Raw genomic sequence first — 22650 nt, 5'->3', positions numbered from 1 at the left:
TAGGGGAAGGGATCTTCATCTTTAAATTCTTCGTAGATAACCAGACTAAATCTCCTACCTTAAATGTTGGTGTTGGTTTGCGAAATCTGTCAGCTGCATTCTTGTACCTCTCTTGTGCGGAACCCAAAGTCTCTTTCAGAAGTTCAAGGTTCTGTTGAAGTGAAGAGATCCTGTCGGCAACTGCTGGTAAAGATGTATCTACCGGTAATCTGGGAAGAATGCTAGGGTGATATCCCAGGTTAGCGTAGAATGGTGACTGTTTGGTGGAGGCACTCTGGGAGTTGTTATAAGAGAATTCGGCCAAGGGGAGTAACCTTACCCAATCATCTTGCAAATGGCAAACATAGCAGCGAAGGTATTGCTCTAGTGTTTGGTTGGTACGTTCTGTCTGCCCGTTGGACTGTGGGTGGAAAGCAGAAGATAAGTTAACTTCTATGCCTAATGCTGAACAAAAGCTTCGCCAAAACTTTGAAGTAAATTGAACTCCACGGTCAGAAACAACTTCATCCGGAACCCCGTGCAGGCGAAAGATGTTCTGGATAATTAGGTCAGCAGTGTCCTTCGCAGAGGGTAAACCGGAACAAGGGATGAAATGGGCCGCCTTGGTCAGGCGATCGACCACCACCAAAATCGTACTCTTTCCCTCAGAAAGGGGCAGTTCTACAATAAAGTCCATAGAAATGGATCCCCACGGGCGAGACGGCACCGGCAAAGGCTGTAACAGACCAGTAGGGGAGGCACGTGGAACCTTGAATTTGGCACATACCTCACAAGATGAAACGTACTTCTGGACATCCTTCCGAAAACCTGGCCACCAGAAGAAGCGAGATAAGAATTCTTGAGTCTTCTGAATTCCTCTGTGCCCTGCAACCTTGGAATCATGAACCAATCTCAACACTCTTAACCTCACGGCTTCAGGAATGTAGAGGCGCCGTTCCCGGGTCCAAACTCCATTCCTAAAAAGAAGGCTTACCTCATCAGATGGCTGAGACAGGAAAAGATCAGAGTTGTAAGCTTCTTTGATGACCTGCAGCAAATCTTGATTCTGAATGACTCCTACAAAATTGCAATCAGAAAGTATGGTCTTAGGTGGAGCATCTGGAACAGCGTCAGTGGAGAACATCCGGGATAGAGCATCTGCTTTTCCATTGCGAGAACCTGGTCTATAAGAGATTGTAAAATTGAATTGATTAAGGAAAAGACTCCAGCGCGCCTGCCGTGGGGTCAGGCATCTTGCTGACCTGATGAACTCAAGGTTGCGGTGATCCGTGAGGACCACGATCGGCTGTGAGGCTCCTTGCAGAAGATGTCTCCACTCCTTGAAGGCGGCGATGATAGCCAGTAATTCTTTATTTCCTACATCGTAGTTCTTTTCGGCAGGAGACAGTCGCTTGGAAAGAAAAGCACAAGGATGAAGTAAATTCTTCTCACCTGTTCTTTGGGACAGTATAGCCCCGGTGGGACAGTTTGAGGCATCCACTTCAATAATGAAGGCGAGTTCCGGGTCAGGGTGGATCAGTACTGGTGCTGACGTGAACTTGGTCTTGAGCCGAGAGAATGCTTCTTGGGCTTGAAGGGACCAAATAAATGCTGTCTTCTTTTGTGTCAACCGGGTGATGGGCGAGACAATGTCAGTATCTAGTCCTGGAATCTGTTTCTCTTGCCCTTAGACTTGCCCTTACTGTAGTTAACATGGATCTTGATGTTTCCACGTCGGCCATCTTGCTTCCTGCCAAAGCTGTATATAAAGCCAGCACCTGCTCTGATTCATTGCTTGTGTATCCTGTCACGATACTAGTGGATACAACTGGACACCAGTGGCTAGGTCAAAGAGACTACAGACACAGTGGGTTGTGCAAGCAATATTGTATTAATGATCTGAATGCAATATAGCATATAAGTCCAGATAAATGTTCAGTCAATATGATAGCAGAGCTGATACTCTGCGACACAGCATGCAAAGTCACTGAGCAATGCGGGCACAAGACACAGACTCTTGCAGAGCGGAGGAACACACTAGCTGGCTGGAGTTCTTACTTCACTGCAGGTGTAGTCAGGCAGAGGTTCCTGAAGTCAAGTGTTCAGCAATCACTCGGTCAGCAGGCAGGGATCCAGACGTGCAGGTTGGCAGAGGACTCCGCCGTTAAGAGAGGACCAACAGGGATAGTAAGTCCAGGCTTGGGACTGCAGAGGCACAAAGTCCAATACATAATACACAAGCAATGAATCAGAGCAGGTGCTGGCTTTATATACAGCTTTGGCAGGAAGCAAGATGGCCGACGTGGAAACATCAAGATCCATGTTAACTAAGGGCAAGTCTAAGGGCAAGAGAAACAGATTCCAGGACTAGATACTGACACAGCTGATGTTTCCAGATGACAACATGACGCTTAGAGTTGAGCAAAAAGATTTACGGGACCAATGACCATGTTGTTAATTCGTGACTACTGGATGAGAGCCATGTAAACCTCCTCTTACCTCCGACATTCCCAGCGTCGATCTACTAATCAGAAGAGTTGTTGGACATGTCACAAGAGGTAGTTCACAAGACTCTGGTCTGATGGGATTCTTGATAGCCCAAAAGTATACGGCCTGAGGATCTAGAAAGAATCCAACTAAACGCCCAATGGTTGAACATCCAATGTATGTAGGTGCCTCCCCACTCTCCCTCAACGTCAGGTGAATTCAGGCCCCCAATCCTTGGTTTCCAAGAAGATAAATCACTGCCAGAGTTGAGGAGACATTGGCTTTTTCCCTTCTGCCCAGTAAAAACCAATAAATGGTTGATTGAGTTACGTATGGGGCGGTTTGGGAAAGATGGATGATGGCTGGATCATGGTTCAGCCAACAACCATATTTATGGCTATAAACATGATCTATCTCTTTCGATTGCCCCATACTCATCGGATGCTCAACCAGCCCCCATAAAAAAAAGGGTTTGGTCAACTTTAAACTAGTCTTTGAGTGTTCATGTGTTTTCAATGGAGAGAGTGGAGAAGGCTTCTGACAAACTCTTCTACTAGCAGTTTACCCCCTGAAAACAAAAGGATCAACCATTAAAATTCCAAGTGCTTGATTGTAGTCATTTGTCGGGGAACATCAGGAGCCCCTCATACATGGCAGACGATCGGCCAGTCCCAACAAAATCTACAGGTTCGACAGCCTTTCATCGAATGTGTGTTGGGTCCTCACTACATAGTGTTGGGCTAATGTATAGTAGTTGTAAGACGAACATGTAAAACTTAAACTAATCGTGTAAAAAGGTTCGAAAAACCCCCGTAAATTCCGGAATGTTGGATTTGACACGTTCTATTTACCTGACAAGGCGAAAATTGTAAAATATGTTGATCGGACTGAAAGGAAGTACGTGATAGCTTTATCACCAGATGACAAGCAAATTAACATTTTAACGGGAGTTTATAATTAGACAATTCTGCGTCTTAATCTTTTGTTCTCTGTTTTATGGTGTCAAAGGAACTGAGAGCTCAACAATATTTCCGTGACAATTTAATCGTAACGCTAAAGAGCGTTGTAATATTTAGGGAGACCACAAAGTATTTATTAGGATTAAAACAAATAGCGCCACCTTTGGCCACAACCAGTTACAGCGAATGGGCTTCAATTGCAATACTGTGTGCCGCCACCAGAGTGGGAAAGATCTTTTAGGCTCCTATAAGCACATGCAGAATCGATATCTGGGCACTTCATATGGTAAATCTATTCTGGAGGGATTTCCTGCGCTGTCTTTCCAGCATCTCCACCCTTCATGTAGGAAGTGCACATTCTTCTAATAATGTTCATACACCGCCGCCTTGGGGACGTGGAGCGGGGTCCGGGCTCTCCGGGCAGGAGATAATGAGGGTCTTATCTGTACGTAATTCAGGGGATGCACACAATGTGTCAGGCATTAGCAGAACTTTCCTTTGTGTCTTTCATGGATTTGTTTGATTTTGTAAGTCCTTATTTTAGCATGCAAAGTTTTTTTTAATTAATTTATGACTTTATTTAACTGTGTTCTCCTCTCTTTGTCATCTTCTTGTTATTCCTTCTTTATGCTATTTCTTTGGATTTTTTTTCCTGTTTCCCTTCACCTTCCCTTCTTCCTTTCTTCCACTTTCTTGCTGTCTCTTTCTTTAGCTTTCCTTTTTGTGATTGACATCTGGTTTTTTTACTTCTTACTCTTTTTACTACGTCTAGCTTTCCTTCTTCTCTTTTATCTTCCTTCAATCTCCTGACATCTCTTACCTGTCCTCTTATTATTGTTTTTACCATCCTGCTTTTCTGATAATGTAAGGGGATTTTGAATAAAAAGTTATTGCAAATTTCCACCAATAATAACTTTTGGATGAGTGGGAGTTTGCTCACCTGAGTTCCTTACGTAAATGGAGCCGTCATCAAGCCGAGGTATGACCGCTTCAGTTACTGTCTGTAGGAGTGTTGCAGAAAGTCGTCCCATAGACAGTGAAGTGATAGCCGGCATGTTCGACCACTGCTCCATTCACATACTTAATAATAATAATAATAATTACTATTATTATTTATATAGCGCCATTAATTCCATGGTGCTGTACATGAGAAGGGGATACGTACAAAGTTATAGATATCGTTAACAGTAAACAAATTTACAATGACAGACTGGTACAGAGGGGAGGGGACCCTGTCCTTGTGGACTTACATTCTACAGGATAGTGGGGAAGAGACAGAAGGTCGGGGGTGCAGTAGCTCAAGCGGTGGTGAGGCGGCAGAATGGTCATTGCAGGCTGTAAGCTTTCCTGAAAAGATGGGTTTTCAGGTTCCGTTTGAAGGATCCGAGGGTGGTGGATAATCGGACGTGTTGAGGCATGGAATTCCAGAGGATGGGGGATATTCGGGAGAAATCTTGGAGGCGGTTGTGTGAGGAACGAATAAGTGTGGAGGAGAGTAGGAGGTCTTGGGAAGATCGAAGATTTCGTGAGGGAAGATATTGAGAGATTAGTTCAGAGATATAGGGAGGGGAAAGGTTGTGGATGGCTTTGTAGGTCAGTGTTAGTAGTTTGAACTGGATTCGTTGGGGAATTGGGAGCCAGTGGAGGGATTTTCAGAGGGGAGAGACAGGGGAGTAGCGAGGAGAGAGGTGGATTAGTTGGGCAGCAGAGTTGAGGACAGGCTGGAGTGGTGTAAGAGAGTTAGCAGGGAGACCACAGAGGAGAGTGTTGTAGTAGTCAAGGCAGGAGATGATGAGGGCATGTACAAGAGCTTTAGTAGATTGAGGGCTGAGGAAGGGACGGATTCTGGAAATATTTTTGAGTTGGAGGCGACAGGAGGTGGCAAGAGTTTGGACGTGTGGTTTGAAGGACAGGGCAGATTCGAGAGTTACTCCGAGGCAGCGGATTTCAGGTGCCGGACTCTTCTTCTTGCAGTTAGTAGAAGTTCCAGCGGTCGAACCACCAAAAATGAACCAGTTATTGCCTATCCCTTTTCCATCCTTCCTTCGTTCCTTGCTTTTTTCTTTCCTTCTTTCCTTCCTTTATTTCTTGTCATTTCTTCTATGTTTCTCCCTTTCATCCCCCTTCCTTTACCTTGCTTTCTTCTTCCCTCTCCTGTCATTTCATCCTATGTTTTTATTTTATTTTGCTTTCTTTTTCTTCTCTAATTCTCTTTCTTCCTTCAATTTCCTTCTTTCCCATTATCCTTCCTTCTCTTCTTCCTTCCATTTTGATTACTTGTTTCCTTCTCTTCCTTGGTTTCTTCCTTCTTTCCATTTACCTTTCTTCTTTTCTTCCTTCCTCTCTTTTTTCCTCTTTTTCTCTCTCTCCATTTTCCCTTCCTCATGTTCTTCCTTCCTTCCCTTCCTTTGTTTCTTCCTCCCTTCTATATACCTTTCTTCATTCCTTCCCTTCTTTCCCTTGTTCTCTCCCTCCTTCACTTTTTTACTTCCTTCCTTTTTCATTTCTTCATTCCTTCTTTTTCTCTATTCCTTTCTTTCTTCTTCTTTCCTTTCATCCACCATTCCTTCCTTCTTTCCCCTTCTCTCCCTCCCTTCTTTCCTTCCATTTTCCTCCTTCTTTCTCTTCTTTCCTCCGTTCCTTCCTTCCTCTCCACCTCCCATTCTTAATGTCACTTCTCTGAGATTCCCTCTCTTCCATGTTTCCGATGTCCTTCTCCTTTCTCACATTCATCCTATCTGACGATGAACCGTCTGTATCCTGATGAGAGTTACCCCAGGATCTATAACATGGGATTCCCAGGATCCGTCCTCCTCCATGTTGTAATACAGAAGAATAATCTTAATTATTAGCAGATCGCGCTGATTAGTTAAGCACTGATTTACCTGATTAAAGAGCAGAATAAGTTTTTTCTTGGAGCCGACGCTGTTGGCATAGTAATGGCGCTCACCTGTGTTCTGCGCAATGCACGTGTGATTTTCGTACAATTTTCCTGCAATTATTTCTCCAGTCTTGTTCTGTCATTGTTATTCCAATGGTAAAGTTGTATGATGCCGCTGATCTCTGCCGCACTCGTCGTCATCTCGCTGTGAGTGCTCAGCTTTATCCTTATACGGCCTTTATGACACTTTTTTATCCCCTTTTTTCCCAGTGCCCCCCCGATTCCTGAATCACCCCGCCAATCTGTATGCCTATGAGAGTATGGACATTGAGTTTGATTGTGCTGTATCCGGGAAGCCTCCTCCTACAGTGAAGTGGACCAAGAATGGAGAGGTGGTCATCCCCAGTGACTATTTCCAGATAGTGGTAAGTTATCTGTCATTTAAGAAGGAACTCCACCATCCCCACCGATTTTAGCGACACCAACAAACTATCTTTTGCAACCTTTACAGTAAAATTTGGTCGTACGCGACCTAGTGATGATTGTACTAACTGATTGTGTAATGTATATGGTGTCCCATCGACTGCTGCTCATTAATAGAAATCAGAAACAGCACCACACCTGTACGTGGGTTGTTCCTGGCATTGCAGCTCAGCTCTATTGAAATGCCTGGGACTGGACTGCAGAAACATAAACAAATGTAGGGTCATTGAGAGTTTCACCAATGTCCTGGTGGTCTAGAGCAGTGGAGAGGGTTAATGCCAGAATAATTTGTGGTCTAGGAAATAAAGGAGAATAATGTCAAAAATCACTTTTGGTCTAGGAGAGAGAAAAGGGTTAATGCAATAATGGTTTGGGGGATTAAAGAGTTAATACTAGGATTCCTGGTGGTCTATATCAAAGAAGGAGCCAATGATAGTGTGCTTGGTCGCCTAGGACAAGGTAAGGATAAATGTCAAAATCCCTGGTGGTCAAGGGTAATTGTAAAACTAAGGCAGTGGATATCAAAATAATTGATGGTCTAGGAAATAGAAGAGGTTGATGGCAAAAATCATTTTTTTTGTCCTAGGAAAAATAAAAGGGTTAATGCAATGGTGATTTAGGGCAGTACAGGTCTTAATAATCCCAGAATCCTTGGTGGTCTAGAGCAAAGAAGGGGTTAATGACTGTATTCCTGGTGGTGTAGGATAATATAAGGATCGGTGTCAAAATCCCTGGTGGTCTAGGGTTTATGTATGAGTATCTTGGGGTCTGGGGCAGTTGAAGGGTTAGTGTCAAAATACCTACTTTCTCGGGCAGGGAAGGAGATAAAGACATTTTTCCTGCTGATCTCAGGCATTAAAGGTTTGAATTCCAGGGCAGAAAATAGGGTTAATAACATTATTGTTGGTAGTCTGGGACAGAGATGGGGTAAAGCGCGTATTCCTGGTGGTCTAGGGTAGGAGAAGAGCTAGTGCAGAGAAGGGGTTAATCACAGAGTGACTGGAGGTCAAGGATAGTGGAAAAGTTAATATTAGAATTCCTAGAAGTTAAGCACAAAGAAAGGGTTAACGACAGTATTTCTGGTGGTCTAGGGTCAATAAGGGGTTAATGTCAGTATGTCTGATGGTCTAGAATATTAAAGGGTTAATATTAATCCCCCCCAAAAAAAAGCTCTAGTAGAAAATAGGGGTACATTTTGCATAGCTACAACCCCCAGAATCCTTACACCTGACTGTTGATTTCATTGGTTCCTCTCAGTCTTGGGTGACGATTGTTTTTGGTGCCGTTCCCCGGGTCGGAGCGAGCGCTGCTGCGCTCAGAAGCTTCTCTCGTGAGGAATGCGCTGTATACTTAAGCTGCTGCTCGGCTTCTCGGAGACAGTTCAGATGTGTGATCGGATGCCAGGCATTTATCTCTTTCTTGAAAGGTTTGCCTGTCGGCGAAACAATTTCGATTAAACTTTTCCACCTGCGTCGATTCCCACAGGTGCCGTAACGCAAAGAGGATGAAAGCTGCAGCGACGAGTAGCTAACAAGTTCACGCGGTACATCGCCCCGACGCGCGCCTCATCCTGCAACTTTAAGAAAAACCAAATATTAAAACTGCTTTTTGGCGTTTGCAGCTGAGATCAGCAATTCTTAAAGACCGATATGTACATGACTGCAATGAGTGGGCACCTTACTAAGGGGTGTAAATACTTTTGCAAACATTGTTTATCCACTTCATTAGTGCTGTAGCTCTGAAAGAAGTAAAAAAAAAAATGAGTCTACCGTTTTGTGTACACAGCTCCTATGCCAGTCTATGTGTCCATGGTTGCAGACTACAAATGTGTAGTCAGGTCATTGTGAAGGAGAGGGGAGTGAGGGAGCTGATTGTGACTTCAGGATCTGACTACATCAGGTTTGTGGTCTGCAGTAGAGCTGAAAATACGAAACGGTAGAAGAATTTTAAGAAAATGTGCTTACTATGCAAACATGCTTAAAGGGGTCTTCCCATCTTGTGGTCGTATCAAGGAGAGGGGAGTCAAAGGTCTTCAAGATCTGACTGCACCGGGTTTATAGTCAGCAACCATAGAGACACATAGGTTTGCTATGGAGCTGAAAACACAAAACGGTAGAAACTTTTTCATTCAAGACCTCATTATACTAACGTCTTAAAGGGGTCTTCCCATAAAATATGTACTACTTATGCCCAGGAGCAGTGACTATGCCTCACCATGGGGGGGGGGGGGGGTTCCACCACTTATAAATGAAGCAGGAACATATATACGTGTGACCTTAAGGCTCCATTGAATTCCAGAACTCGTGAGTAGGAATAGAAGATCAGGCGAAAGAGGGAAAATGCCTTTAATTGATAATATATTCAGCAATAGAGCAATTGGTTGCAAAACAATACACACCCTTTAATTCCCCCCCACCACTAGAGTTTCCACTGCAGAATTAGGAATTTAAATACCTTACATATTAAAATGATCTGTGGGGGTTTTTTTAGTAACTTTTTATTTTTTTCGACATATTTTTACTATTAAAAAGAAAGACAACCTACAGATGAGAAAAGCCGAGTACAGTATGTAAAAGGAGGCGTTCTATTTTCACCAATTAAAGGGATTGTCTTATCTTTTGAAAGGGGTAAAATTGCAACGTGCTTGTGAAAATGAGCGACTTTGCAATTTATTTCTTATTAAAAATTCTCTTTGGTCTTAAAAATTAAGTTTTTTTTTTTTTTAAATTCTATAGTTTATTAATCATTGACTAAGTTACCGGCCACCTCTGTGTTTTTTTCAGCAGTGGCAAGGAGTGCAGCGCTTACAGACTCTTGGCTGTAGAGCTTGTAAGCGCTGCTCTGTAGCTGGATACATTCAGGCAGCTTCGATCTCCTTGTGTTCATCTGATGCTGCACCTTCAAAGCTTGCACGGTTCAGGCCAAAGGTGCAAATCAGGGACGGACGTATCATTGGTGCAACCTGTGCAGCCCCTACCACTGCCGCCTCCAAAGTAGGAGGAATTGTGCATCATGAGGAGCCAAAGGGCCCATATACTGTTTTTGCCCTGGAGTCTCTTCTGTCTGTGCCCACCACTGGTCCAAACTGTCAATCATCAACAGGAGAAAAAAAAAACCCTGGAAAGCGAGATGTAGCAGTGCTGAGTTTGTCATTAGTCGCAATCTTTATGATATCGCTATACATCATCGATGATTTTACATGGGACTGCAGCTAGACCTACTATAATAATCTTCCCAGCTGTGGCTCTGCTACATTTACCAACAATAAAACGGCGCTTTTATATCCTTTCCTTCATGATGTTGTATTTTTTATATTTTAGGGCGGCAGCAATCTGCGGATTTTAGGTCTGGTGCGGTCGGATGAAGGATATTATCAGTGCATCGCTGAGAATGAAGCTGGGACGGCGGAGACGTACGCGCAGCTCCTCATTCCAGATCCCGGTGAGTGACCGTCATAACACACATTGGAAATCCTGTAATGTCACCTCAAATTTAAAAAAAAACAAAAAAACTGACAACTGCCCTCGGCACCATGTTGTAGTGCTCGGCCCGGTTGTCAGTTGCCTTCCCGCATATTGAATTAAAGGGACAGTAGTTCATCATCGTATTGGAAATTTAGGGGAGATATGTAAATGTTCATCCTCATGGACATTTGTTATGGGGGAAAAATTTTTATAACATTCCTCTATCCCAGTGATGACGGACGACATTTATCATTTCAGGCCCAAAATGGTTTTACATAGGACTGCAAATTAAATTCTACCAGGACTCTGCTACATTTGTAAATCTAAAACTACAGATTTATCTTCATCTGAAGTATTAGCCGGTTTTGGGGATGTAGCAGAGCTGAATTCATCATTTGAATCTGTGAATGATATTAAAATGTGGTTTTTACATAGGACTGCAGCAAAAAAAATAGATCTGTCCTTCCTTACGTTTTTCTCAACTTGTCCTGAGATGGGTGGCATTGGATAACTAAAAACATGATTTTATGATACTCTGTCAGGAGATGTTTATGCTACAAGTGTCTGTATGTGGCCACCCAGTGGTTGTGGTGTGAATTGCAGCCTGTTAATGGGTTTTGCCATCACACATGGATGCATCTATTGTATATACATAAAATATCTGATTTTTCCAGATACAAATTTCAAATCTTCCTCCCAGATTCGATTTTTTTACTTTTTGTTATAGAATTTCTTCCATCGTAGATTTTTTTTATTCCAGGATAGCGCATAAGATAATTTAGGACACCCTCCCTAATTCTGTATATCATCCCAATCTGGAAACATTTATTTGTACATTAATTATTCAGCTGTTACGGTCCGATGAAACCCAAATAAATGGGATGCTGTGAAGGCGGATGATGGGCAGGTGGGGGGTGGGCAGGGGGAAGGCGCCGCTTACAGTCTCCTCGCCTTCCACTCCATGGAATGAGAGTAGCAATGTTAGATCTAATCCTACGGACGCCCCGAGTAATTGCATTCACAGCCTCCTTCCCTGCGCTGGTATTATTCATTATTTATCTGCTTGTTGCAGAAAGAAAGAAAATTTGTGGAATTCTCTAGATATTCATAGATGTATGGAAACACACAAACAGAAGAAGAAGAAAACATCATAGTCATCTAATGGGGGAAAGGGAAAAGACAAGAACAGTTCTTGGAGATAATGAGGTTCAATATTTAACAGATATCTAGAATAGATGGATAGATGATAGATAATAGAGAGATGATAGATAGATAGATAGATGGATAATAGATAGATAATGGATAGATAGATAGATAGATAGATAATAGAGAGATGATAGATAGATAGATAGATAGATAGATAGATAGATAGATAGATAATAGATAGATTGATGGATAGATAGATAATAGATAGATAGATAGATAGATAGATAGATAGATAACGGATAGATGACAGATAGCTAATAGATAGATACAGTAGATAATAGATAGATGATAGATAGATAATAGATAGATAATAGATGATAGATAGATAATAGATAGATAGACGATATATAGATGGATAGATAGATGATAGATAGATAGATAGATAATAGATAGATGGATAGATAGATAGATAATAGATAGATAATAGATAGATAGACGATATATAGATGGATAGATAGATGATAGATAGATAGATAGATAATAGATAGATAGATAGATAATAGATAGATAATAGATAGATAGATTGATGGATAGATAGATAATAGATAGATAGATAGATAATAGATAGATAATAGATAGATGGATAGATAATAGATAGATAATAGATATTTGGATGGATGGATAGATAGTAATGCCGGGAGATCCCTTCTGTGTCCTCACACCCGGTGATCGGCTCTCACAGTGGTGATATTATAATTACACTCTGACATCCATATTATTTCGGCTCATTACCGCATGCAACGATCATCGCCATCTGGTGGTCTTGTGGGGGATTGCTGTAGTTCTCCCTGCTCGCTGGGGCTGGAGGGGTCAGTGACATTCCCCGTACTTACCTTACAGCGCTTAGACCCTCATCTCTTTCTTATCCTCGTCGTTTTCTCCAGTTGCTGTCAGTGGATCTTTATCGCGGGTCCGCTGTGCGGTGTTTGGAGAGATCCATGACTGACAGCGGGTAAGTGTTCTGTACAGGAGGTCGCCCTCATGGACAAACGGTCATCTGACAACACGGAACATCCCTCCAACAATCCAGACCTCAGCCTTTACCTATGTTCCTTCCTTTGTTATTCGCGGTCTCGCCAGCCTTTTATTTCGATTATTTTAGCACAAATAAATGGACTCAGGCCTCGCTTCACTAACATTTGGGGAACTTGTCCCGTTCTTCCCCTTCCAGTCGTCTGTAATTGCCTTTCCCTTCCGGCAGGCTTTGATAAATGTTCACAAAACTCTTCAGCTCTCAGAGTAATGCAGTGTATAGAAGAAAGGGAGGAGGGGAGAGGAGGGGGATGCAGCTGCAGCTTCTCATTCAATGTGCCTGAGAAGATGAGAGTAGACCTGAAGGGTGAGTCAGAGTAAGAGTAGGCCTGAAGGGTGAGTCATCTGATCAGCCAGGGTACAGGGGCTGCTTTAGGACCCCCTGTATGTGACCGGAATATGAAACACAACCTGTCAAGGGAGAAGAGGGGGATGCAGCTGCAGGAGCAGGAGCCAGCTATAAACTGATCACTAATTCGCTCCCATCTAAAAGACACAGTGCCAACCCCTTTAAAGGAATATTCCTGTTTTTGGAAGAAAGCAGCCGTAATTGTTTTTTTTTAAACTTAGACACTCCCTTTCATGAGAGCCATCACTTGCCATAAATATGTATTTTTAAAAAATCTGGCATTAATGCCGCTGTTCTCCTGAATCCGACGATGTTTTTCTTTTGTTTCTACGCCTCTTCGTTCCTGAGATACGACCCCAGCATCCTTTTCAGATAGATCTAGATCTTTTAGGCAAGCGGGTGTGACGGTCAGCTCCTCCCCGTGGGAGTATTCTCGTAGACCGTGCCTACTTGGCTTGTATGCAGGGAAAAAGAGGCCGTATCTCAGGAACGAAGAGGCGCAGGAAGAAAAGAAAAACAGCGCCGGATTCAGGAGAACAGCGGCTTTTACACCGGGTACAAATATTACACATTTATGGAAAGTGACAGATCCCCTTTAAGGCATGTTCCTACCTAATAAGGAGCTCCACAGTGCAGAAGAGAAACATTGTATCACTCCTATACTACATGTGAAAGATTTGCATAAAGTATTGTCAATATTTATAGATATTTAGAATCTTGTTTACTCAAAAATAGTAGTAATACATTAATAAATAAATGTTGATTTTTTTTTTTTAGTTTCTGAACCTTTATTCATTTGTTGCCACCTTATCCTCTGATGAGGTGTAAATACCAGATTTCCCCCTAGATCTCGCCTCTGATCGGATCCCTAATTAATGCATCGTGTCCTTACCTTTAAGCACTGTACAGTTTACATCCCCATGGAAATTACACATCTTCTCAGCAAAGTGCTCACGTATTTATTTTTTTCATTATAATACGGCCATGAGTAGATGGCGGCAGCCTTTAGGAAGGAACGTACCGTGCAGGTTGTTTCTATACACCCCCGGGATCTACTAAAGGAGTGTCAAGAATCCAAAGTGATCATTACATTTAGGCACATTTGCATATAAAATGCATGTCAGGGAATTGAGGAAGGCGAAGAGCGTCTATGGGCGCGTGTGCAGAGTGTGGTGATGTCCTCCAAGACACATCTCCAGAATCTGAGAACAGATGACCTAGAGTACCGATACACTCAAATGTTGTTTTCTTAGCTAGTCAGAACTTTTTGTTGTACCTAAAGAGCAGAGGGACAAAAAGTGGTCTCACCGCCTCGCCAACGGTTGACCAAGCTGAAGGCTTCTACGTGCCCCATACTCAGCATTTATAAAGCATGTACGAAAGATAATAGAATAGATCAATTATTATTGAGGGTCTGGCTTCTGAGACCCCTACTGATCCCAAAAATGGATTGGTGTAGTAAAAGTGTGAGACCAACATTTAAATAGACAGTAAAAGGATGTGCATGTGAGTCCACCAGTCCTATGGGTAGTTAAAGGAGCACTAGTGTGCTTGTGAGACCAACAGCCCTACAGTGAAAGGAGCAGTTGTGAACATGTCAGACCACTGCAGACAGTAAAATGAGAACCAGTGAGCATGTGAGACCACAACTCCTACTGACAGGTATAAGAGTACTAGTGAGCACGTGAGACCAACATTCCTACATTGAAAGTAGTAGCAGTGAGCATGTGAGACCACCACTCCTACAGTGAAAGAGACAGTAGTGAGCATGTGAGACCACCACTCACACAGTGAAAGAAACAGTAGTGAGCATGTGAGACCACCACTCCTACAGTGAAAGAAGCAGTAGTGAGCATGTGAGACCACCACTCCTACAATGAAAGAAGCAGTAGTGAACATGTGAGGTCACCTCTCCTACTGACAGTAAAAGAAGTCCTAGTGAGCATGTGAGACCACCATTCCTACAGTTAAAGTTGTAGTAGTGAGCATGTGAGACCACCACTCCTACAGGGAAAGAAGCAGTAGTGTGCATGTGAGACCACCACTCCTACTGACAGTAAAAGGAGAACCAGTGAGCATGTGAGACCATCATTCCTACAGTGAAAGAAGCAGTAGTGAGCATGTGAGACCACCACTTCTACAGACAGTAAAAGGAGAACCAATTAGCATGTGAGACCACCACTCCTACAGTGAAATAAGCAGTAGTGAACATGTGAGGCCACCACTCCTACTGTCAGTAAAAGAAGTACTAGTGAGCATGCGAGACCACTATTCCTACAGTTAAAGTAGTAGTAGTAAGCATATGAGACCACCACTCCTACAGGGAAAGAAGCAGTAGTGAGCATGTGAGACCACCACTCCTACTGACAGTAAAAGGAGAACCAGTGAGCATGTGAGACCACCAGCATTCCTACAGTGAAAGAAGCAGTAGAGACCACCACTCCTACTGACAGTAAAGAAGTACAAGTGAGCATGTGAGACCACCACTCCTACAGTGATAGAAGCAGTAGGGAGCATGTGAGACCACCACTCCTGCAGTGAAAGAAGCAGTGAGACCAACATTCCTACAGTGAAAATAGTAGCAGTGAGCATGTGAGACCACCACTCCTACAGTGAAAGAAACAGTAGTGAGCATGTGAGACCACCACTCATACAGTGAAAGACACAGTAGTGAGCATGTGAGAGAACCACTCATACAAGCAGTAGTGAGCATGGGAGACCACCACTCATACAGTGAAAGAAGCAGTAGTGAGCATGTGAGACCACCACTCATACAGTGAAAGAAACAGTAGTGAGCACGTGAGACTACCACTCATACAGTGAAAGAAGCATGAGACTACCACTCATACAGTGAAAGAAGCAGTAGTGAGCATGTGAGACTACGACTCCTACTGACAGTAAAATGAGTACTAGTGAGCATGTGAGACCACCATTCCTACCATGAAAGTAGTAGTAGTGAGCATGTGAGACCACCACTCCTACAGACAGTAAAAGGAGAAGTAGTGAGCTTGTGAGACTATCGTTCCTACATTGAAAGTAGTAGTGAGCTTGTGAGACCATCACTCCTGCCGACAGTGAAAAAAAATCCCTAGTGGCCAGAGTGAAAATGACAACATTTCTATTTTATATTTTTAATCCAGATTGCGACATGGAAAGAAAAATAAATTTCCAAAACTTAAAAAAAAGAAATAGATTTAATGCAAAAATCTGGTTTAAACAATAGGTCACATTCCGATGATGGCTTCCCTGTAAGAAGGTTCAATTTCCGTAACTAGGATAGAGCATGTTACACGTGTCCTAATCTAAAGGCAGCTTTTCCTAGAGCTATTCCTGTGTCTCAGAGTAAGATGCTTTCCATTGACTGATGAACTCTTAATCTAATTTCCATAGTTATTGGTGGCCCCGAGCTTCGGAGCTTCTCCTTCATGATGGTCCTGTCTATCCGAAGACCATGATATAGTGGAATTGAGCATGTGAATAGTCATTATTCATACAGATAGGGGATATTTGGGAAAAATAGGGTTTCGATACCGTGGGATAGAGGATGAAGCTTGGGTCTCGTCGTTCTGGAGACCTCTAGTTAGGTGATCGTTGAATCGGGCTGGAAATAATGGCTTATTAGCTGGATGTAGACACAAGTCAGTGGAAAGCTCGGAAGGAATACAAAGCTCCTGCTGCATCTCATTACACATCCAAGGAGCATCTTCAATCATTGATTGGAATGGACTATTTTACATATGCCTCCATGATGATGAGACTTATCTATGGTGACAGTCACACGCCGCTTCAGGGGCACGGCATTAAGTAAATGCATCTGCTGGTGACTGACTGCAAAGAGCGACAATATAACTAGGTCTTTCATCAAGTTCATTGAGACAGGTGATTATAAAGAGAAGCCTGTTTATATTATTACGGGCAGTGTAATGGCTTCGTCTGCACCACCACCGCCCGCAGCATGAAGACAATGAGTTTGATGTGGAGTAAGAGTTGCATGTTCTTCTACCTTAGGAAGAGATGAAGATGGTCCATGAGTCTTAGCACCAACATGTTCCACAGAACAGTCTACAATGTGCAGTCACTCATCAGGATCAAAGTCATGGGAAGACAATTTAACCTTTTTCTATGTTTTTAAGGTTCAGAAGGAAATCTGCACGAACATTGGAAGAACATACAAAGTCCATGCAGATGTTTTCCTTGGCTGGATTTGATCCCAGGACCCCAGTGTTATCCACTGATTCACAATGCAGCCTTATGCATGCAAGTCTACCCTATATCAGCATCACCGGAACTATACTCATACTCATATACAGTTCAAGAATGTGTCTTCCTAGCTTAGTCCAGGGTGCAGATCATCTCTATTATTTTTTTATTGTGAGCCTTACCCACTCTGTTCTTCTTGGTGTTCTTTTCCCTACTTCATTTTCTTTATGGGTGGGTCCACCTGCCCTGCTGTTTTCATTAGAGGAACCTCTCTACAATGGACAATTCTTGGGTGGAGCCTGCATGGCATGGTTTCCTCATGGGTAGGGCATGCTCACTCTGTTCGCTTCATGGGTGTGAACTCCATAGCCTGTTCTCTTCATTGGTGAATCCTCCATGTCTTGTTGTCTTCATGAGTTGATATTTCCTGCCGTGTTTTGCCATGACATGCTTACCGTTTTATAAGTAGAACTTCAATGGCTTCCTTTGTTCTTGCATGGAGCCTAACTGTCCTCATTTTGTCATAGATGTAGCTTCTTTGGTCTGTTTTCTTCAAGAATGGAGTTTCTCTACTCTGTTCTTTTCATGGGTGGCGCCTACTGCCCTTTTCTCTTTATGGGTGGAAACACCATGACCTTTTTTACTCATGGAAGGAGTCTACTTGTCATTTTCTTTTTATAAATGGACCTCCTTAACCTGTTTCTCATGAATGGGGCTTCCGTTCTTTATTGTCTTCATGGGTGGAGCCTACCTAACTTGTTCTCTTCATGGGTGGAACCTACCTATCCTGTTTTCTGCATGGTTGAAGACTACATGTCCTATTCTATATATGAGTGTAATCCTCAGAGTTTATGCTCTTCATAGGATGAGCCTTACTATTCTGTTCTCTCAATGGGTGACGCCTACCTGCTCTGATCTTTAAAAGGTTCGAACCTGCATGGCTTGTTTCCCCATAATAGTAGCCTACCTGCCCTGTTCCCATTATTGGCGTAACCTCCATGACCTGTTCCTTCCATGGGTAGATCTTCCATAGCTTCTATAGCTTGTTTTCTTCATTTGTTGAGCTTACTAGTAATGTTCTCCTCGTAAGTGGAACTTCCATGCCATTTTGGATCCTGTGTTGTTTTTTTTTACTATGGGTGATGCCTCTTTGGTCTACTTTCTCGATGAATGGAGTCTGTATGTTGTTTTGTATTCATGAGTGGAGTCTACCTGATCTGTTCTCTTCATGAGAGGAAACTTTATGACCTGATATTTTTATGAATGAAGCCAAACTGTCCTGTTTTGTTTATAAGTGGACCTCCATGGCCTGTTGCCTTCATGATTGTTTTTTTTTCTGCCTTTTTTCGCTCCATGGATGGAGTCTCCTATCCTGTTCTCTGCATGGGTAGAGCGGCCTTGACTGTCCTATTCATGGGTGTCACCTCCATGGCACATTGTGTTCATGAGAGGAGCCTTGATACCTTGTCCTCTACATGGGTGAAGCCTACTTGTAAAGGGTTGAACCTGAATGGCTTGTTCTTCAAATATCGCCGACCTGCCTTTTTTCTTCATTTTTCTCGATAGGTATACCCTCCATAACACCATGAATCATAGAATCGTAGAGTTGGAAGGGACCTCCTGGGCCATCTGGTCCAACCTCCTGCTCAAAGCAGGATTCGCTAAATCATCCCAGTCAGATGTCTGTCCAGCCTCTGTTTGAAGACTTGTTCTCATCATGGGTGAAACATAACCGGTCTATTTTCTCCCAGGCTTCATTATCAATTATGATATTATTGTTTTCAACCATGACAATTATGAAAACCATGGGGGTCACTCAGATAGAAAGTGATATCATAGCTAATGTCGGAAGTAGAACATCACTTGAAGCAGAAGACGGTATCACATGGGATGATGACTACAATCACGCTAAGTGGCACCGAGCTGATGTCACTGACTCGAAAATAAGAGTGAATGTCTATATTAAGACATTTTAGTTTTTAGGTCTAAATATCTATTTGGATTCATTTCTTAGTCAATGGTCCATAATTCACAGGCAGACCTTCAAATTCTCTTTTACAGGAAAAAGTTAAATTATAAAATTCTGATAGCCAACATCTTGTTTTCTTCCTCTGTAGACATCAAAATAGCTGAAATATTTTTTTACAAAATATATATATATATATATGTTTTTATGATATAAATTAGAGCTGATTTTGGCAATGCAATGGGGCTTCACATTATTCTTTCGCCTTATCGCGGTTCGGAGGTGGCTGACGGGTCACTGGCAATAACACAACATGTCCTCCCCTTTAATTTTTCACAAGTATGGCTTCGATAGGCCGCGTTGATTACTTTATATGTCAGGCTAGGAAACTAATAAAAAAAAAAGCCATTTAATAAGACAAGTCGCATATGTGGCCACCGTCCAAGTAGAAGATGTATGTCGGCACCGGTTAGGCTTTTGAGGAATGACAACACCATGTAAACACCGGCCAAGATGGCGCAAAGCCAAAAAATAACACAGAAAGAAAAAAAATCATACGAAATAATGATTATGACGGACGATGTTCCTTTAAAAAAAGGCAGCGTGGCGTACAGAGATAAGCAGCGACAAATCAGTTTCCCGTGTGCCCTTTAAGAAGGTAATAAATATCCGGAGTGAGGAGAATCGGCCCGTACATAAATACTGATATTTATTTAATTTTGCCTATCTCCTGCCGCGGAGTGTGCCGCCACGCCGGGCCGCGTGTACATACATCACTGTTCCCAATAGAATCTGATTGGCATTCATGCCTGAATGTCTTTTTATTTTCTCCTTGGCTGCTGGGTGCAGCCTGACTTCCCCAGAAACTAAAGAGCTTCATCTATTAGGCGTGACAGATTTGTATTCAGCGCTAAATGTCTGACCTTGCTTATACTCTTTCATCCATTCCCATCAACCTTTCCCCAGATGAAAGATTCTGTTTAACGCCTGCTTCCTGTCTGTTGCCCTAGAAACATAGACTAAGCAACGAGGCCCGAGAGACTAACGAAAGGGGAAGGGAGAGGAAAAAAAAAAATACGTAAAATAAATACATAAAATATGTAAAAAAAAATTATTGCAAAATCAAACGATGATTTGTTTTATTTGACCTCTTCTACGTAAAGTATGATGACATACATATACATAATACTGGGCAAGTTTCCTGATATAACCAAGAGCGTGGTTGGTTTGGGTAGGGTCACACAAGCATATAATAATAATCTTTATTTTTTTATTTTTATATAGCGCTAACATATTCCGCAGCGCTTTACAGTTTGCACACATTATCATCACTGTCCCCGATGAGGCTCACAATCTAAATTCCCTATCAGTATGTCTTTAGAGTGTGGGAGGAAACTGGAGCACCCGGAGGAAACCCACGCAAACACGGGGAGAACATACAAACTCCTTGCAGATGTTGTCCTTGGTGGGATTCAAACCCAGGACCCCAGCGCTGCAGGGCTGCAGCGCTAACCACTGAGCCACCGTGCTGCCCCATATATATAGTCTTTCATCCAAGAGAATTGGGACAATTATACTAATCACACTGTGAACAGAGTTTGATCAGAATGTTGTCAAAGTGTGATCCGATTTTCTCAGGTGAGAAGATGGAGAGAAAAATGTCTCCATCTTCTCCATTGTGTCAGTGACTTGCATGGCTGAGTGTGAGACGAATATTGAATCAAACTCGTACATGCTGAGATTTTTATCCACAGACCGCGTTCATTCATGGTAAAAAAAAAACAGACATGTGCATGATACTGTAGAATTATATTGATCCGGGTGCGTCCGATGTTTTTTCTGATTTAACGCGGACCAAAAATATGGTCGAATTAATAAAACAAGAGACAACACGAAAGAAAGGATAGATAGAGAGACCGAAAAACTGATAGTGTAAGATGGCAACCAGACAGGTCCTTGAGGGGAGATATGTGTCATCGAGGTTGGTAGCTTCAGTGATTTAAGCCCGGGAAAGCAGGCTCCAGCACGTGTATTGCTGAGAGAGTTAATAGGGCGAATTAGGGCCAAGTTTACCAGAAGTCATAGAGATGAGTGGGACTGGCTGCTCAAATGTCCCCACCCCAGGGGTGTGATACGGCAGATAAAAAGGAGATCAGTTGTCTCATTCACTGTCTGTGTCTGGAGGTGTGTAGACCTCCTGTATTGCTTGTAGGACTCAAGAGCTGGACGTTAACCTGAGCGAGCGAACCTGCACTACTGTACGGACTATTTACTTTCAGTTTTCATTCTGTGATGAAAAAAAAGCTTTCTTTTTATTTGGTTATGCTGAGCAGTTTTTTAAAATTTAATAAACCAGCCTGGCCATTTTACTGAAGCAGCTTCCTGTGTCTACCTCAACCGCAGTTGAGTGAGTAGAAACTCTACAAAAGATAGAAAAAATAATATGCTGCACCAGCTTACCGATGTGTAGGTGCAAAGCTTCCCAGGCAAAGCCTATAGATATAGGGGGGGGGGTTGGGTCAAAAATTATGGCATGAGATCAAAACACACCAAATACAAAGTATAAGAAATGATAATAATATGGCAAACAAAAATGGATGTAAATAGGGTTCAGTAAAATATAACAAGATCAGAGAAAGAAAAAAATGAACACAAGAACCAATCATAAAAAATATAAAATTTGATTGACCAAAAGACAGACAAAGTTGCTAAAAAGTGGGAAGCCAAAAATTTGGCAACAGGAACCCACCACATATTATTAAGAGGTTTTACATAATAATGGACAACCTGCCCCTACGTACTTTTCGGCCATTGGCTTCTTCCCCCAGATGAAGGCAATAGCCGAAACGTATGTAGGGGCAAATAATGGCTCCCACCAGAGGTAACTTTTGTACCATCTTGATTTTCTTGTAGTCCTCCAAGCTTCTTTAGGAGAATGTTTTTCCACTAGGACTTTTTGGCTTTGTTTTTTGGAGCATATTTATTATCCTGTGAAGTGTGTTAGTTTAATAATTTCTGTGTACAATCTCTTAATAACATCTGTTGGGTTCCTGTTGCCAAATTTTTGTATTTTTTCTTATGATTGGTTCTTGTGTGCATTTTTTTTCTTTTTCAAAGCCTATAGATATGTATAAAAACCGGATTACTTACCGCTAATACTCTTTTGTAGAGTCCACGACAGCACCCTCTGAGAGAGGGGATCCGCCCCAGGAACAGGAAACCTACAGAGAGATAAATGGGGTGGTCCCCCTCGCTCCCTCAGTTTGTATTACCGAGAACAACGGAGGAACCGCCATACATGTTTTAGTCATTTTGCTTGGGCGATTCATATATCTTACCCATATAGCCTTTAGATTCGCTAAGTTTAATCACATATTAAATTCTAATTACAATCTCCACCACCAAGGAGACCCATGTGTGAAAAATTTTTACGGGGGGGGAAGTGAGCGGGTGCTGTCGTGGACTCTACAAAAGAGTATTACCGGTAAGTAGAGTTGAGCGATACCAGCCGATACTTGAAAATATCGGATCGGAATGGATCGGCCGATCTTAAAAAAAAGTATCGGTATCGCCGATTCCGATACCGGGAACCAATGCAAGTCAATGGGGCCAAAATATCGGAATTAAAAAAAAACCTTTCTTTC

The 22650-nt window shown here is 42.4% G+C and overlaps 1 protein-coding gene across 1 annotated transcript in view; it reads left to right on the top strand.

The window, feature by feature from the left end:
- DCC (DCC netrin 1 receptor) overlaps positions 1 to 22650 on the top strand; it is a 1068191-nt gene that overhangs the window by 665682 nt on the left and 379859 nt on the right. Inside the window, exons 6-7 of the mRNA XM_073543872.1 lie at positions 6577 to 6731; positions 10110 to 10230. Coding sequence (XP_073399973.1) covers positions 6577 to 6731; positions 10110 to 10230 — 276 coding nt within the window. The remainder of the gene's footprint in view (positions 1 to 6576; positions 6732 to 10109; positions 10231 to 22650) is intronic.

The sequence above is a fragment of the Dendrobates tinctorius genome, unplaced genomic scaffold, assembly GCF_039654945.1.
Source record: "Dendrobates tinctorius isolate UK_male_01 unplaced genomic scaffold, ASM3965494v1 ptg000135l, whole genome shotgun sequence".
NCBI lineage: Eukaryota > Metazoa > Chordata > Amphibia > Anura > Dendrobatidae > Dendrobates > Dendrobates tinctorius.
This window is presented reverse-complemented; position numbering and strand designations above follow the sequence as displayed.